The sequence below is a fragment of the Oncorhynchus gorbuscha genome, linkage group LG04 (genome assembly GCF_021184085.1).
Source record: "Oncorhynchus gorbuscha isolate QuinsamMale2020 ecotype Even-year linkage group LG04, OgorEven_v1.0, whole genome shotgun sequence".
Taxonomy (NCBI): domain Eukaryota; kingdom Metazoa; phylum Chordata; class Actinopteri; order Salmoniformes; family Salmonidae; genus Oncorhynchus; species Oncorhynchus gorbuscha.
The window spans coordinates 74488526-74505651 of record NC_060176.1 but is presented as its reverse complement, the minus strand read 5'-3'; the positions used below and the strand labels follow the sequence as shown (position 1 = coordinate 74505651).

Below are 17126 nucleotides of genomic sequence, written 5' to 3'. Positions count from 1 at the left end.
TTTACTTATGCTTGAATAGTCGCTAAGATTATATTGGTTGTGATCTTTGCAAAATAACTATTTTGGGTGCAGCAGTTGTTAGCTAGAATGCTAATGCTCATTGACATAGGCTGTAGTGTCACGCCCACTCCCGCTCCCCCTCTCCGGTTCTCAATGTGGCCAGTCTCCTAACCACCGGTTCTGTCAACCCATCCTCACACCCACTTGGTAACCTTCATTACGCACCCCTGGACTTCATCACCTCCTTGATTGCTTCCCCTTCATAGGGCACTCTGTTGTTATAACCCACCAGGCAATATTGTTTCTGTTTCCATGTTCAGACACTTTTCTTGTTTTGTATCATTCTTTGGCATTAAACTAACTAACTGCACTTGCTTCCTGACTCCCTGCATCTACGTTACATGTAGCAAAAGCTAGCCAAAGAGCTATTTTACAGGTTGAAGTGTTTTTTTATTTTAGCATAAGTATAATGCAGTTGATTTGGGTTGATGACAGACATATTAAGCAGGACATTCATACAAGCCTTAAAATCCAATTATAATCCAAAAATAGTATGAAATGCACTCAAACCAAACATGTAAATAGAGGCTTTGTGTTGCTGCCGTTCTATAAGAAATCCCCCATGTTCTGCCACCAACTTGGGTGCATCGTCCTCGTGCGGCAATATTTGCAAATACAGAAAGGGGTCTATTGGCTACTTAGCTTATTCAAGCCTGTCTCAAAATACAACAGTGCCCCTTTTAAGACAGAAAAAAAAACTCTTTACCTGACTTGCTTTTCAAAGAGGGCTAGAAATGCACGTTTTGTACTCTTGTAAGAAACAACCACTCCCCCATTGCTGAATAGAAATTAGCTATAACTGGACTAATAACTCACTTTACTGGCAAAGAATATGAACAAATGTACACACGTGGCTACATGCAGCTCTTGCTTTGATCTCAAAACAAGCGCATCTACTCACGACCACTCATGCTGTAAACACAGTTCAGTTCAAAAAAAGAAAAAAAAAGAAAATGGTCTATTTGCATATAGGGCACCCATAACTCTGGTTATGGCACACCGGTCTGTGTAGAGTATGGGCCTGAGTCGTGCCTGTCAGTGGAATATGAACATACTTCAATTAACTCTGCCCACAAGAAAATATTGTTTGTTTTATTTCAGTATGTTGCACTGAAAAGGTTGAATATTCTGTTGATTCGATCACAATTCCCACAGTATAGGGAAACGTTGATAGTGTTAACTAAAGGGGAAAACTCTAGAACGTTGATATTGTTAACTAAAGGGGAAAACTCTAGAACATTGATAGTGTTAACTAAAGGGGAAAACTCTAGAACGTTGATAGTGTTAACTAAAGGGGAAAACTCTAGAACGTTGATAGTGTTAACTAAAGGGGAAAACTCTAGAACATCGATAGTGTTAACTAAAGGGGAAAACTCTAGAACGTTGATAGTGTTAACTAAAGGGGAAAAACTCTAGAATGTTGATAGTGTTAACTAAAGGGGAAAAACTCTAGAACGTTGATAGTGTTAACTAAAGGGGAAAACTCTAGAACGTTGATAGTGTTAACTAAAGGGGAAAACTCTAGAACGTTGATAGTGTTAACTAAAGAGGAAAACTCTAGAACGTTGATAGTGTTAACTAAAGAGGAAAACTCTAGAACGTTGATAGTGTTAACTAAAGGGGAAAACTCTAGAACATTGAGTGAAGTTCAATCTTGTGCTTCTCTGAGCAGGGTGCTATTTCTTCTGCACAGCAGTCCCGGGGGCTGAGTGCAGCTTAGTTGGAAACATAAAAAATGAACAACAAAAGGGATGTGTTATCATTATGGATTGCCTAACACCGCCCACAACCAGTAGGCTAACTAATGCTATTAACACACAGTTGTCTCAGGGAAAACTATTCAGACATAATCATATTCAAAGCACCGTTCAAGTTTAGTGGGCTGTTTCAGAAAAACATAGCCAAAGTCTAGCAATTATCCCAGTAGCTGTTATCCACATTTGACTAGAGCAGGGCTCTTCAAACCTGCTTCTACACAGCTACAGTCCTGTAGGTTTTCACTCCAACCCTAATCTAGCAAACCTGATTAATGATTAGCTGGTTGATAAGCTGAATCGGGGTTGGAGCAAAAACCTACAGGAGGGTAGCTCTCCAGGAACAGGACTGTTTAACTGCAGCTGGTAGTAAATCCCCAACCTTGGCTTTATACCTGTTCATTAAAAATAAAGAGAGTCGCACATTTATAGGGTAAAACACCAACGTTTCGGCATCACTGTGCCTGTTCAGAAAATACCCTCCAGGTGGCAGTAAATAGGCAACCTTGGCTTCATGCCTGTTCAAACAATACCCTTCAGGTGGCAGTAAATAGGCAACCTTGGCTTCATTCCTGTTCAGACAATACCCTCCAGGTGGCAGTAAATAGGCAACCTTGGCTTCATTCCTGTTCAGACAATACCCTCCAGGTGGCAGTAAATAGGCAACCTTGGCTTCATGCCTGTTCAGACAATACCCTTCAGGTGGCAGTAAATAGGCAACCTTGGCTTCATGCCTGTTCAGACAATACCCTTCAGGTGGCAGTAAATAGGCAACCTTGGCTTCATGCCTGTTCAGACAATACCCTTCAGGTGGCAGTAAATAGGCAACCTTGGCTTCATGCCTGTTCAGACAATACCCTTCAGGTGGCAGTAAATAGGCAACCTTGGCTTCATTCCTGTTCAGACAATCCAGGTGGCAGTGTGCACTCTTTCAGTTTGTTTACCAACTCATAAAAGTAGTAGTAGAACAAAATTGACAACTTCTGTGTGCTCACAGATGCCATAAAGGGAGCGATACAATGTTGGGATCTCAATGAATAGAGCCTACATTGTCTAAGGAAACCGCTGTCCATTGGTTAATACCTTTATGAGGAAATAGTTTCCACTGTACATGGAACTAAAATAGTGCTGCCCAATGAGCCATGTAAATCTGACTCTGGTACTTCCTGATTTCTGCATCATCCAACAAAGAGTACATAAAGCATAGCCTTCCTTTCAGACTAGATCTATTCGTCTGCCTTCTACATGTGTAATCAGTATGAAGTTTGAATAGAAAATGTTGGCGATCGAAACGCAAGCGTGCAAACATTTTGGCCAAATATACTTGGTCAAGGATTTACATAGAGCATTGCCCCTCCTCTCTGCATTATCAATGACAATCACATAGAGGTAGATCAGTACTGCACATGTGGATACATAAACGTCTTTAGTTCTTACCTGTGTGGGGTTTCCTCAGGTGGCATGATCTGAGTTCATGTCTACCGCAGCACGCTCCCTTCCCTGGTTCCTGGATGAGTACAGAGTTCCTGGACCTCCTCTCAGACTGCTCTGGATTGGAATGGTAGCCTTTACTATGCACTGGGCCTGCCTCGCTCTCACTAGTCTCCGTCTGCACTGGTCTCACCTCTTCCTCCACCACCGGCACATCCTCCTTCTCCTCTTCCCCCTCTTCCTTATATTCCTGTGATTGTTGTTGTTGCGGTGGCATTGGTGTTGTTGCAGCTGTTGCTGGCCCTGTGACAGGAATTGCAGTCTCACACTCCGTGGTGTTGGCTGTGCTGGTGTCTGGCAGGAGGGGCTTGTCTGTGGCAGCTTGGGCAGGCGTGAAGAACACTTGGGATGTAGAGACGACGTGGCTGAAGTTGCTGTCTGGCGGGTCGGCTGGGCTGGGTGCGGGTAGCGCATCCACCTCGGACACAGTGTCCTCTGTGATGGGGACATTAAACTCGGAGGGTGTGAGGGCTGTGGTGTGGTCCTCAGACAGCATGGGCGACTGCAGGGAGCTCTCCCCCAGCAGCTCGCCTGGCCACGAGCCCAGGGTACCCCCGGACGCTGGGGGTTCTATGCTCACCTCTGTGGGCTTGCACTGCTCAGAGTTCTTGGAGAAGCGGTGGTGTGCAGAGAATGACTTGGGCAGCAGCTGTTTCTTCTGCCTGGATGAGCGTTTGCTGCCGCCGCTGTAGTCTTCCAGAAACCCAGAGTCGTCTCCCTCATTGGTAGCTGAGCTGATGCATTTGATGAAGACATTCCTATTGGCCGTGGAAGACACCTTTTCAAAGTCCTCCGTCTGCGAGCGGGTGATCTTCTTCTGCCGGTGGCCACCGAAGCCAAATGAGTGCCGCGTCTTGGCCCGTGGAGGCCCAGCGCCATCCTGAAAGCCCATCTGAGGGTTGGCCTGGCTGCCGTTAGAGTCCTGGGCTAGATCTAGCGGAGGGGTCTGGATGCGTGGTGGTTCGCTGTTCCTCTTGCTGCTGAAGCGGATGGAGGGCGTGCGGAACAGGCTGCGACGTTTGCCCGTGCTGCTGTTGCTAGAGTTGGTGCTGGAAGGGGACGAGGTGTGGACGCCATTGCCCACGCTGCCTGAGGACGGGGAGGAGGGCAACGAGTCCTGCCTCTTACTCAAGCTCCTCCTGAAGATGGGCAGCCTGGAGACGAGCGTGGAGCGGCACGACCCTGATTCGCCCATCAAGGTTAAGCAGCAGTCAGTCACTCTGCAAGACAGACATCCCATCACAGTCAGAGAGTGAGACACAGTGTAAGGGGATAAGGAACAGACATCCCATCACAGTCAGAGAGTGAGACACAGTGTAAGGGGATAAGGAACAGACATCCCATCACAGTCAGAGAGTGAGACACAGTGTAAGGGGATAAGGAACAGACATCCCATCACAGTCAGAGAGTGAGACACAGTGTAAGGGGATAAGGAACAGACATCCCATCACAGTCAGAGAGTGAGACACAGTGTAAGGGGATAAGGAACAGACATCCCATCACAGTCAGAGAGTGAGACACAGTGAAAGGGGATAAGGAACAGACATCCCATCACAGTCAGAGAGTGAGACACAGTGTAAGGGGATAAGGAACAGACATCCCATCACAGTCAGAGAGTGAGACACAGTGAAAGGGGATAAGGAACAGACATCCCATCACAGTCAGAGAGTGAGACACAGTGTAAGGGGATAAGGAACAGACATCCCATCACAGTCAGAGAGTGAGACACAGTGTAAGGGGATAAGGAACAGACATCCCATCACAGTCAGAGAGTGAGACACAGTGTAAGGGGATAAGGAACAGACATCCCATCACAGTCAGAGAGTGAGACACAGTGTAAGGGGATAAGGAACAGACATCCCATCACAGTCAGAGAGTGAGACACAGTGTAAGGGGATAAGGAACAGACATCCCATCACAGTCAGAGAGTGAGACACAGTGTAAGGGGATAAGGAACAGACATCCCATCACAGTCAGAGAGTGAGACACAGTGTAAGGGGATAAGGAACAGACATCCCATCACAGTCAGAGAGTGAGACACAGTGTAAGGGGATAAGGAACAGACATCCCATCACAGTCAGAGAGTGAGACACAGTGAAAGGGGATAAGGAACAGACATCCCATCACAGTCAGAGAGTGAGACACAGTGAAAGGGGATAAGGAACAGACATCCAATCACAGTCAGAGAGTGAGACACAGTGAAAGGGGATAAGGAACAGACATCCAATCACAGTCAGAGAGTGAGACACAGTGTAAGGGGATAAGGAACAGACATCCCATCACAGTCAGAGAGTGAGACACAGTGAAAGGGGATAAGGAACAGACATCCCATCACAGTCAGAGAGTGAGACACAGTGAAAGGGGATAAGGAACAGACATCCAATCACAGTCAGAGAGTGAGACACAGTGAAAGGGGATAAGGAACAGACATCCAATCACAGTCAGAGAGTGAGACACAGTGTAAGGGGATAAGGAACAGACATCCAATCACAGTCAGAGAGTGAGACACAGTGAAAGGGGATAAGGAACAGACATCCAATCACAGTCAGAGAGTGAGACACAGTGAAAGGGGATAAGGAACAGACATCCCATCACAGTCAGAGAGTGAGACACAGTGAAAGGGGATAAGGAACAGACATCCCATCACAGTCAGAGAGTGAGACACAGTGAAAGGGGATAAGGAACAGACATCCAATCACAGTCAGAGAGTGAGACACAGTGAAAGGGGATAAGGAACAGACATCCAATCACAGTCAGAGAGTGAGACACAGTGAAAGGGGATAAGGAACAGACATCCAATCACAGTCAGAGAGTGAGACACAGTGAAAGGGGATAAGGAACAGACATCCAATCACAGTCAGAGAGTGAGACACAGTGAAAGGGGATAAGGAACAGACATCCAATCACAGTCAGAGAGTGAGACACAGTGAAAGGGGATAAGGAACAGACATCCCATCACAGTCAGAGAGTGAGACACAGTGAAAGGGGATAAGGAACAGACATCCAATCACAGTCAGAGAGTGAGACACAGTGAAAGGGGATAAGGAACAGACATCCAATCACAGTCAGAGAGTGAGACACAGTGAAAGGGGATAAGGAACAGACATCCAATCACAGTCAGAGAGTGAGACACAGTGAAAGGGGATAAGGAACAGACATCCAATCACAGTCAGAGAGTGAGACACAGTGAAAGGGGATAAGGAACAGACATCCCATCACAGTCAGAGAGTGAGACACAGTGAAAGGGGATAAGGAACAGACATCCAATCACAGTCAGAGAGTGAGACACAGTGAAAGGGGATAAGGAACAGACATCCAATCACAGTCAGAGAGTGAGACACAGTGAAAGGGGATAAGGAACAGACATCCAATCACAGTCAGAGAGTGAGACACAGTGAAAGGGGATAAGGAACAGACATCCAATCACAGTCAGAGAGTGAGACACAGTGAAAGGGGATAAGGAACAGACATCCCATCACAGTCAGAGAGTGAGACACAGTGAAAGGGGATAAGGAACAGACATCCCATCACAGTCAGAGAGTGAGACACAGTGAAAGGGGATAAGGAACAGACATCCCATCACAGTCAGAGAGTGAGACACAGTGAAAGGGGATAAGGAACAGACATCCCATCACAGTCAGAGAGTGAGACACAGTGAAAGAGGGATAAGGGGGAACAGACATCCCATCACAGTCAGAGAGTGAGACACAGTGAAAGGGGATAAGGAACAGACATCCCATCACAGTCAGAGAGTGAGACACAGTGAAAGGGGATAAGGAACAGACATCCCATCACAGTCAGAGAGTGAGACACAGTGAAAGGGGATAAGGAACAGACATCCCATCACAGTCAGAGAGTGAGACACAGTGAAAGGGGATAAGGAACAGACATCCCATCACAGTCAGAGAGTGAGACACAGTGAAAGGGGATAAGGAACAGACATCCAATCACAGTCAGAGAGTGAGACACAGTGTAAGGGGATAAGGAACAGACATCCCATCACAGTCAGAGAGTGAGACACAGTGAAAGGGGATAAGGAACAGACATCCAATCACAGTCAGAGAGTGAGACACAGTGAAAGGGGATAAGGAACAGACATCCAATCACAGTCAGAGAGTGAGACACAGTGAAAGGGGATAAGGAACAGACATCCCATCACAGTCAGAGAGTGAGACACAGTGAAAGGGGATAAGGAACAGACATCCAATCACAGTCAGAGAGTGAGACACAGTGAAAGGGGATAAGGAACAGACATCCAATCACAGTCAGAGAGTGAGACACAGTGAAAGGGGATAAGGAACAGACATCCAATCACAGTCAGAGAGTGAGACACAGTGAAAGGGGATAAGGAACAGACATCCAATCACAGTCAGAGAGTGAGACACAGTGAAAGGGGATAAGGAACAGACATCCCATCACAGTCAGAGAGTGAGACACAGTGAAAGGGGATAAGGAACAGACATCCCATCACAGTCAGAGAGTGAGACACAGTGAAAGGGGATAAGGAACAGACATCCAATCACAGTCAGAGAGTGAGACACAGTGAAAGGGGATAAGGAACAGACATCCAATCACAGTCAGAGAGTGAGACACAGTGAAAGGGGATAAGGAACAGACATCCCATCACAGTCAGAGAGTGAGACACAGTGAAAGGGGATAAGGAACAGACATCCAATCACAGTCAGAGAGTGAGACACAGTGAAAGGGGATAAGGAACAGACATCCAATCACAGTCAGAGAGTGAGACACAGTGAAAGGGGATAAGGAACAGACATCCCATCACAGTCAGAGAGTGAGACACAGTGAAAGGGGATAAGGAACAGACATCCCATCACAGTCAGAGAGTGAGACACAGTGAAAGGGGATAAGGAACAGACATCCAATCACAGTCAGAGAGTGAGACACAGTGAAAGGGGATAAGGAACAGACATCCCATCACAGTCAGAGTGAGTGAGACACAGTGAAAGGGGATAAGGAACAGACATCCAATCACAGTCAGAGAGTGAGACACAGTGAAAGGGGATAAGGAACAGACATCCAATCACAGTCAGAGAGTGAGACACAGTGAAAGGGGATAAGGAACAGACATCCCATCACAGTCAGAGAGTGAGACACAGTGAAAGGGGATAAGGAACAGACATCCAATCACAGTCAGAGAGTGAGACACAGTGAAAGGGGATAAGGAACAGACATCCAATCACAGTCAGAGAGTGAGACACAGTGAAAGGGGATAAGGAACAGACATCCCATCACAGTCAGAGAGTGAGACACAGTGAAAGGGGATAAGGAACAGACATCCCATCACAGTCAGAGAGTGAGACACAGTGAAAGGGGATAAGGAACAGACATCCAATCACAGTCAGAGAGTGAGACACAGTGTAAGGGGATAAGGAACAGACATCCAATCACAGTCAGAGAGTGAGACACAGTGAAAGGGCTTCAGGTTGACTTTTTTTTTAAAAGGTCCCATCAAAAACAAAAATGTTCTGTGAACCTATAATTTCAAGTAGTCTATAAATGAATTGGAATAAGCTCGGTTATAGGTTAGGCTATAGGCTGAACTAAGTCTATGCGGTAATAAGTTGTTTTACCCATGGGCCTTCAAGTAAGGAATGTTTACATTCACTTTAACATATCTTTCAATCAATAGGACAGAGAAAAATCCAGTTCGACCAGTAGGCAGTTTTGTGAAGACAATACCCTAAATCATAGACATGGTTCACACAACATAAATGAATTACCCTATAGGCTACTTAATACATAAATAATAACTCCCTTTAATATCTAAGCCTGTTCAAATAGAATGTGTTGCATATCCAGGTTAGAAATGTCCTAGGAGGGTATTATCAAACTTTATTATCAAAGTTTTACATTCCAGCAAACTTCCTTATCTGTAACTAAATCTACCTCAAAGTCCCACAGAGATAATAGCCTAAACCAGAGATACTGTACTCTGGTCTGTTTTCACACAGTTAGACTAGTGTGGCATTTCTATGTAAAAGGACCCATGAGCACTGTTAACTTGATTATGTCACTCTTAGTGCAAATTTAGAAATTAAAAAGACCTAACTAGTCAACAGGTTCCTTTAAAAATTTTAAATAATTGTAAAAAAACGTGGACTTTAAGTTGGAAGCATTTGTGGAAAACACTATATGGGAGATGCTAGACAAATGTACGAAGGCGAATCTGCTTATCATTGCAAAACATTATGACATCAAAGTGGCACATGCAGATTCAAGAGCAGTTGTTGAAGAGTTAGTCTACAGCGCATTCGGAAAGTATTCTGACCCCTTCACTTTTTCTGCATTTTTGTTACGTTACAGCCGTATTCTAAAATTGCTTAAATCAAAAAAGATCCTCAGCAATCTACACACAATACTCCATAATTACAAAGCGAAAACAGATTTAGAATTTTTTTTGCAAATGTATTAAACATAAAAACAGATACCTTATTTACATACGTATTCAGACCATTTGCTATGAGACTTGAAATTGAGATCAGGTGCATCCTGTTTCCATTCATCATCCTTGAGATGTTTCTACAACTTGATTGGAGTCCACCTGTGGAAAATTAAATTGATTGGACATGATTTGGAAAGGCACACATCTCTCTATATAAGGTCCCACAGTTGACAGTGCATGTCAGAGCAAAAACTAAGCCATGAAGTGGAAGGAATTGTCCGTAGAGCTCCGAGACAGGATTGTATCCAGGCACAGATCTGGGGATGGGTACCAGACCATTTCTGAAGCCTTGAAGGTACCCAAGAACACAGTGGCCTCCATCATTCTTAAATGAAAGAAGTTTTGAACCACCAAGACTCTTACTAGAGCTGGCCGCCCGGGAAAACTGTGCAATCGGAGGAGAAGGGCCTTGGTCAGTGGGGGTGACCAAGAACCCAATGGTCACTCTGACAGACCTCTAGAGTTTCTCTATGGAGATGGGAGAAATTTCCAGAAGGACAACCATCTCCGCAGCACTCCACCAAGACTCTCTGACCATGAGAAACAAGATTCCCTGGTCTGATGAAACCAAGGTTGAACTCCTTGGCCTGAATGCCAAGTATCAAATCTGGAGGAAACATGGCACCATCCCTACGGTGAAGCACGGTGGTGGCAGCATCATGCCGTGGGGATGTTTTTCAGCGGCAGGGACTGGGAGACTAGTCAGGATCGAGGCAAAGATGAATGGAGAAAAGTACAGAGAAATCCTTAATGAAAACCTGCTCCAGAGCGCTCAGCACCTCAGATTTGGGCGAAAGTTCACCTTCCAACAGGACAACAACCCTAAGCACACAGCCAAAACAACATAGGAATGGCTTCGGACAAGTCTCTGAATGTCCTTGAGTGGCCCAGCAAGAGTCCAGACTTGAACCCGATCCAACATCTCTGGAGAGACCGGAAAATAGCTGTGCAGCAACGCTCCCCATCCAAACTGACAGAGCTTAAGAGGATCTGCAGAGAAGGGAGAAACTATCCAAATACAGGTGTGGCAAGCTTGTAGCGTCATTCCCAAGAATGTACTAAACGATATCATAACCGCCATCGATAAAAGACAGTACTGTGCAGCCGTCTTCATCGACCTCGCCAAGGCTTTCGACTCTGTCAATCACCATATTCTTATCGGCAGACTCAACAGCCTCGGTTTTTCGGATGACTGCCTTGCCTGGTTCACCAATTACTTTGCAGACAGAGTTCAGTGTGTCAAATCGGAGGGCATGCTGTCCGATCCTCTGGCAGTCTCTATGGGGGTGCCACAGGGTTCAATTCTCAGGCCGACTCTTTTCTCTGTATATATCAATGATGTTGCTCTTGCTGCGGGCGATTCCTTGATCCACCTCTACGCAGACGACACCATTCTATATACTTTCGGCCCGTCATTGGACACTGTGCTATCAAACCTCCAAACGAGCTTCAATGCCATACAGCACTCCTTCCGTGGCCTCAAACTGCTCTTAAACGCGAGTAAAACCAAATGCATGCTTTTCAACCGATCGCTGCCTGCACCCGCATGCCCGACTAGCATCACCACCCTGGATGGTTCCGACCTTGAATATGTGGACATCTATAAGTACCTAGGTGTCTGGCTAGACTGCAAACTCTCCTTCCAGACTCACATCAAACATCTCCAATCGAAAATCAAATCAAGAGTCGGCTTTCTATTCCGCAACAAAGCCTCCTTCACTCACGCTGCCAACCTTACCCTAGTAAAACTGACTATCCTACCGATCCTCGACTTCGGCGATGTCATCTACAAAATGGCTTCCAACACTCTACTCAGCAAACTGGATGCAGTCTATCACAGTGCCATCCGTTTTGTCACTAAAGCACCTTATACCACCCACCACTGCGACTTGTATGCTCTAGTCGGCTGGCCCTCACTACATATTCGTCGCCAGACCCACTGGCTCCAGGTCATCTACAAGTCCATGCTAGGTAAAGTTCCGCCTTATCTCAGTTCACTGGTCACGATGGCAACACCCATCCGTAGCACGCGCTCCAGCAGGTGTATCTCACTGATCATCCCTAAAGCCAACACCTCATTTGGCCGCCTTTCGTTCCAGTACTCTGCTGCCTGTGACTGGAACGAATTGCAAAAATCGCTGAAGTTGGAGACTTTTATCTCCCTCACCAACTTCAAACATCAGCTATCCGAGCAGCTAACCGATCGCTGCAGCTGTACATAGTCTATAGGTAAATAGCCCACCCATTTTCACCTACCTCATTCCCATACTGTTTTTATACTGTTTTTATTTATTTATTTTCTGCTCTTTTGCACACCAATATCTCTACCTGTACATGACCATCTGATCATTTATCACTCCAGTGTTAATCTGCAAAATTGTATTATTCGCCTACCTCCTCATGCCTTTTACACACATTGTATATAGACTGCCCATTTTTTCTACTGTGTTATTGACTTGCTAATTGTTTACTCCATGTGTAACTCTGTGTTGTCTGTTCACACTGCTATGCTTTATCTTGGCCAGGTCGCAGTTGCAAATGAGAACTTGTTCTCAACTAGCCTACCTGGTTAAATAAAGATGAAATAAATAAATAAAAATTTTAAAAAGAATGCTCATTGCTGTAATCGCTACCAAAGGTGCTTCAACAAAGTACTGAGTAAAGGGTCTGAATACTTATGTAAATTTGATATATATATTTTTTCCATAAGTTAGCAAAAATGTATAAAAACCTGTTTTTGCTTTGTCATTATGTGGTATTGTGTGTAGATTGATGGAAAAAACTATGTAATCAATTTTATAATAAGGCTGTAATGCAACAAAATGTGAAAAAAGTCAAAGGGTCTGAATACTTTGCGAAGGCACTGATGCTCCTCATTACTTTGTGCCTCATTCACTCAGCCTATTGAGTCTACTGAGTCATACTCACACAGAACTACCCTAAGCCTTGACCTCTTTCTCCCCTCTCTCTCCAAATGAAATCCTGCAACTAGTGAGGTCCGGCCACCTGACAACCTGCCTGCTCAACCCCATCCCCTCCTCCCGACCATCTCTGGAGACCTTCTCCCATTCCTCACTTCCCTCATCAACTCATCCCTGACCACTGGCTGCATCCCCTCTGACTTTAAAATGGCCTGAGTCCCCCCCACTCTTGGATTGCATCCTACCTGGCAGACTGCTCCTACCATGTGATGTTGACAGGATCTTTGTCTGCACCACGTACTCTCACTACTGGTGTCCCCAGCACTTTAAAAAGATTCATCAAGTGAAATGGCTGCATTAAAATATCAACAGTAGGCTATAGGCCTATTTCAATCATATTGAAATACATTTCATGTTCAATCAATTGAGTACTATTTTTCTACTTGTAGGCTACTGTGTGTATTTGCCTCAATATACCCTCAGTGTACAAAACATTAGGAACACCTTCCTAATATTGAGTTGCACCCCACCCTTCCCCTCAGAACAGCCTCAATTCATCAGTGCATGGACTCTACAAGGTGTCGAAAGCATTCCACAGGGATGCTGGCCCATGTTGACTCTAATGCTTCCCACAGTTGTGTAAAGTTGGCTGGATGTCCTTTGGGTGGTGGACCATTCTTGATACACACGGGAAACTGTTAAGTGTGAAAAACCCAGCAGTGTTGCAGTTCTTGACACACTCAAACAGGTGCGCCTGGCAGCTACTACCATACCCTGTTCAAAGGCACTTCAATATTTTGTCTTGCCCATTCACTCTCTGGAACACATTCACAATCCATGTCTCAATTGTCTCAATGCTTAAAAATCCTTATTTAACATGTCTCCTCTTCATCTACACTGATTGAAGTGGATTTAACAGGTGACATCAATAAGGGATCATAGCTTTCACCTTGTCAGTCAGTCATGGAAAGAGCACTCAGTGTATTTCATAATGTGTAGTCTAACATGTGTAATGATGTGCCAAATCTGTGATTTAGTACATTATTATAGGGTAAGAATTATAATAAACTCCCTCAATATTTGCAGCTGTAGGTAGGGCTGGGCAATATAGCCTACAAATCATCAAAAAAAAAAAAAAATGTATGGCCGATTTACGATATCTTTAAAAAATATATATATATTAAACTTTTTCTCCAAATAAGCTTTGTTGCTTAATTTCAAGGTCAAAACACTGCATTTAAAACAGTAGGGAATAATATGATTAATTCAGGGATCGTCAAATTATACTTAGGCTAAATATTAGCCTTCAATCATAAGACCTCGTGTAATTCACTGAGTGGTAAACAATGTTAATAAATCAAGCACTTAATACACTGGTCATACATATGCTTGACATTGCTGGTGAATGGCCAAGTATTCACTACCTGCTGTTTTTCTTTTCTCATGATTGATGTTGATAAAGAGGTCTTGAAAATTGGAATTGCTGTTCTGAAAATGCAACCAGCACAAACACGCCATAGACTTGCATCCCAAATGGCACTATTCCCTTTATAGTGCACTATGTTTTTTCAGAAGCCATAGTCATTCCATTCAGACCAAGTCTGTTTCCAGACAATGTGCCCTTTTTAAGATAAGATGATATGGCTTGATATGCTGCTATGGTGTATTGCCCATGTCCCAACTAGTCAAGTTATGTAAGGTCTTCCCACAGCTCATTATTCATAGACCTACACCTACATATTTCTCCCCTCTTTTAACATTAATGGCAGAAACAAGGTGTATAATAGAATGTGACTGATGGGTGTTTCCTGAATGACAACAGCTTACATGTAACAACAACAAACTCAACCAGATACTGTACTGCAACTGCTATTGTCTTCATGTAATGAATTACCTAGCTATGCATCATCTCACTAAACACAATGACCATTAGCGGCTTTATGACTCCAAAGACGAGACATGTTTACCTATTTCAATTAAAGGCATATACAAGGCACATAACACTTAATCTCATCCTATCCTAACAAGACTAGTTAGGTCTTCAGTTGAATGCAATGCAGTAACTAGGTAGTAACTAGGTAACTGTAATGTAATAAATCACGCCGCACAAAACCCCTTCCATACAGGACACGGGGCAGTACTGTAACGTTAGTAGCTATGACAACTAGTTAGCTAGCTAATCCCCTGTTGAAAACACTTGACAGTTGTTGCACTGGGGTATATAATGCCGGAAACGAACTAGTCTAACGTTAGGTGCTTTAGATTGCTATTAAAATGTTCATATGGGTATATTGATACCTAACTAGATGTCAATCTGGATTAACTTCAGCTATTAAAATGTCGCCTATTGTCGCTAGCTAACGTTAGTTAGCTTCAATCTCTGCACGCAGGATAGCAGGTCGATCTGTCAAACGTCAACAATTTTGAAGCTGTACGTGCCCAAACATTATCTCAATGTTATTCTTGGTGAGGACACATTCAACTGGAAAGCCATGGACCAGGCAAGTAATTCAAACCAAATACATCCATGATACCAAAGTTGCAGACGACGACTCAAATCTAGTTATCACCGAGCTGTTTTTAGTTGACGAGCAAGGTGCATGTGAGCCCTCGAGACCCGGCGAAAAAGATGCGGCTAACTTAACAAGCTAAACTAGCTAATGTTTTACCTTCAGCTGAATTCCAATGTCCAGGCCGCTCCTTTCAGTGAAAGACGAAGCTGGTCTGAATATAATTTCAATCTCTAATGATTCAATATTAACTTAACCATGGTGTGCAAACGCATAAAAATCTTACGGAAATAGCTCAACTATTAATATATATATATATATATATCGCACAAGTGCACCTCAATGACGTGGAATGTCTCTCATCCTCTCTTCCGTATTACACAGACCACGAGCGTGGGTGACGTACACCTCACACCTTCCCTGAAGAGTGAGCCGCATCTTCATGAATCTGGTGGTGCTTCTGATTCTGGCCTGAGGATGCCATTGAGTTATGGATAATGCTGAGCTTATTGTCAAGCAACAGTATGGCCATTAACAAAAATATAATTGTTTAAAATTAAGCATTAAGTTGTTTTTAATTGTTTTTAATTAAGCATTACTTTGTAATAGTGAATTTGAGCTTGAGAAAATATCAACATGCAAGAATAAACAGTTGAACTGATTTATATGGAGAAATTAGTGTCCATAATTTTTTTCACTATTTTATACCATCTTTTCTTAATTAGTATCTTACAGGTGAGCCGTATTTCAGTCACCCTGTAGTCCAGTCAGGAAACCAAATGATAAAAGCATCTTTATATAACACACAGTATGATTACATAATTTATTTTCTGTATTGATTTGTTGCTAACATTAATATCTAAATCCTCATTGATTGGCTAAATACGTCTCACAACGCTCTTGGACAGTGATGTAACCTGGGGTCATTGGCGGTTTTGGGTCTTTCAACATCAGGCCCCCTCACCAAGGCAACCCAGCCTTACAGAGATGAAGGGTTAAAACCGTCAGTCCTCCCCCCGTCTGAGGAAAGGGGTCCGCTGCTGTATTCTTCTGGTACCAATTAGTTTCCAACTACAACAGTCGTAAAAACACTGTTAAATATGTAAAGGATCAATTTGCACAATACCAGAAAAGAAAAAAAATATACAGGAACATTTGTATGGGAAAAATCTTGCATGACCTTTAGTAGATTTGATACAGTCACAAATATCCATTTTTTTCTGCAGGAATCATGTAGGATATTTGCTCCTGTAAGAAAATCCCCACAGTATTCATTGTCACTTTCCTGTAGAAATAGCATGTTCTGCATGAGTAACAAATCCTGCAGGTTCTGCCCCTACAGGACTCCTGCAAGAATTTTAGCTGACCCTGTAGGAATATATTTTTTTTACCTGATATGGAAGGATAATAATAATAATAAATGCCATTTAGCAGATGCTTTTATCCAAAGCGACTTAGTCATGTGTGCATACATTCTACGTATGGGTGGTCCCGGGAATCGAACCCACTACCCTGGCGTTACAAGCGCCATGCTCTACCAACTGAGCTACAGAGCCACTGATCTTTGATAATTCCTGCACGATACAACCAATTCCTGCATGAGTCCAAGTCAACTTTCCCCTTCAGGATTTCATAAATCCTACAGAATTTCTGCCTCAGAAGTAATTGTGTAGATGACCTGTATAACTTTTGTAAGGGTAGATAAGCTTACTTTATCTGCAGAGGCAGTAGCATCACATGCTGTCTAATGGAGGATGGGTGGATCAGGGTCTGAGTGAGAGAAAGGTCAGTATGTGTGCATTTCATACATTTTCCTCGCACTTCACTCTCAGAATGCTCTATACCTAGAGAACAAATTTCCCAGGAGGGTGACGGATGATACACATACCGTTTATAAAACCTTACTCAAAGTGTACACAAGATTAGC

General features: G+C 43.8%; 1 protein-coding gene across 2 annotated transcripts in view; it reads right to left on the bottom strand.

The window, feature by feature from the left end:
* The window catches only part of LOC124034642 (serine-rich coiled-coil domain-containing protein 1-like), a 127212-nt gene extending 111615 nt beyond the window's left edge, over nucleotides 1-15597 (bottom strand). For both annotated transcript variants that reach the window (XM_046348087.1, XM_046348088.1), the window contains exons 1-2: nucleotides 15359-15597; nucleotides 3252-4525 (exon numbers count right to left, since the gene is read on the bottom strand). In XM_046348087.1, the coding sequence (XP_046204043.1) occupies nucleotides 3252-4500 (1249 nt within the window). In that variant the 5' untranslated portion in view covers nucleotides 4501-4525; nucleotides 15359-15597. The remainder of the gene's footprint in view (nucleotides 1-3251; nucleotides 4526-15358) is intronic.
* Nucleotides 15598-17126: the final 1529 nt, after the last annotated feature.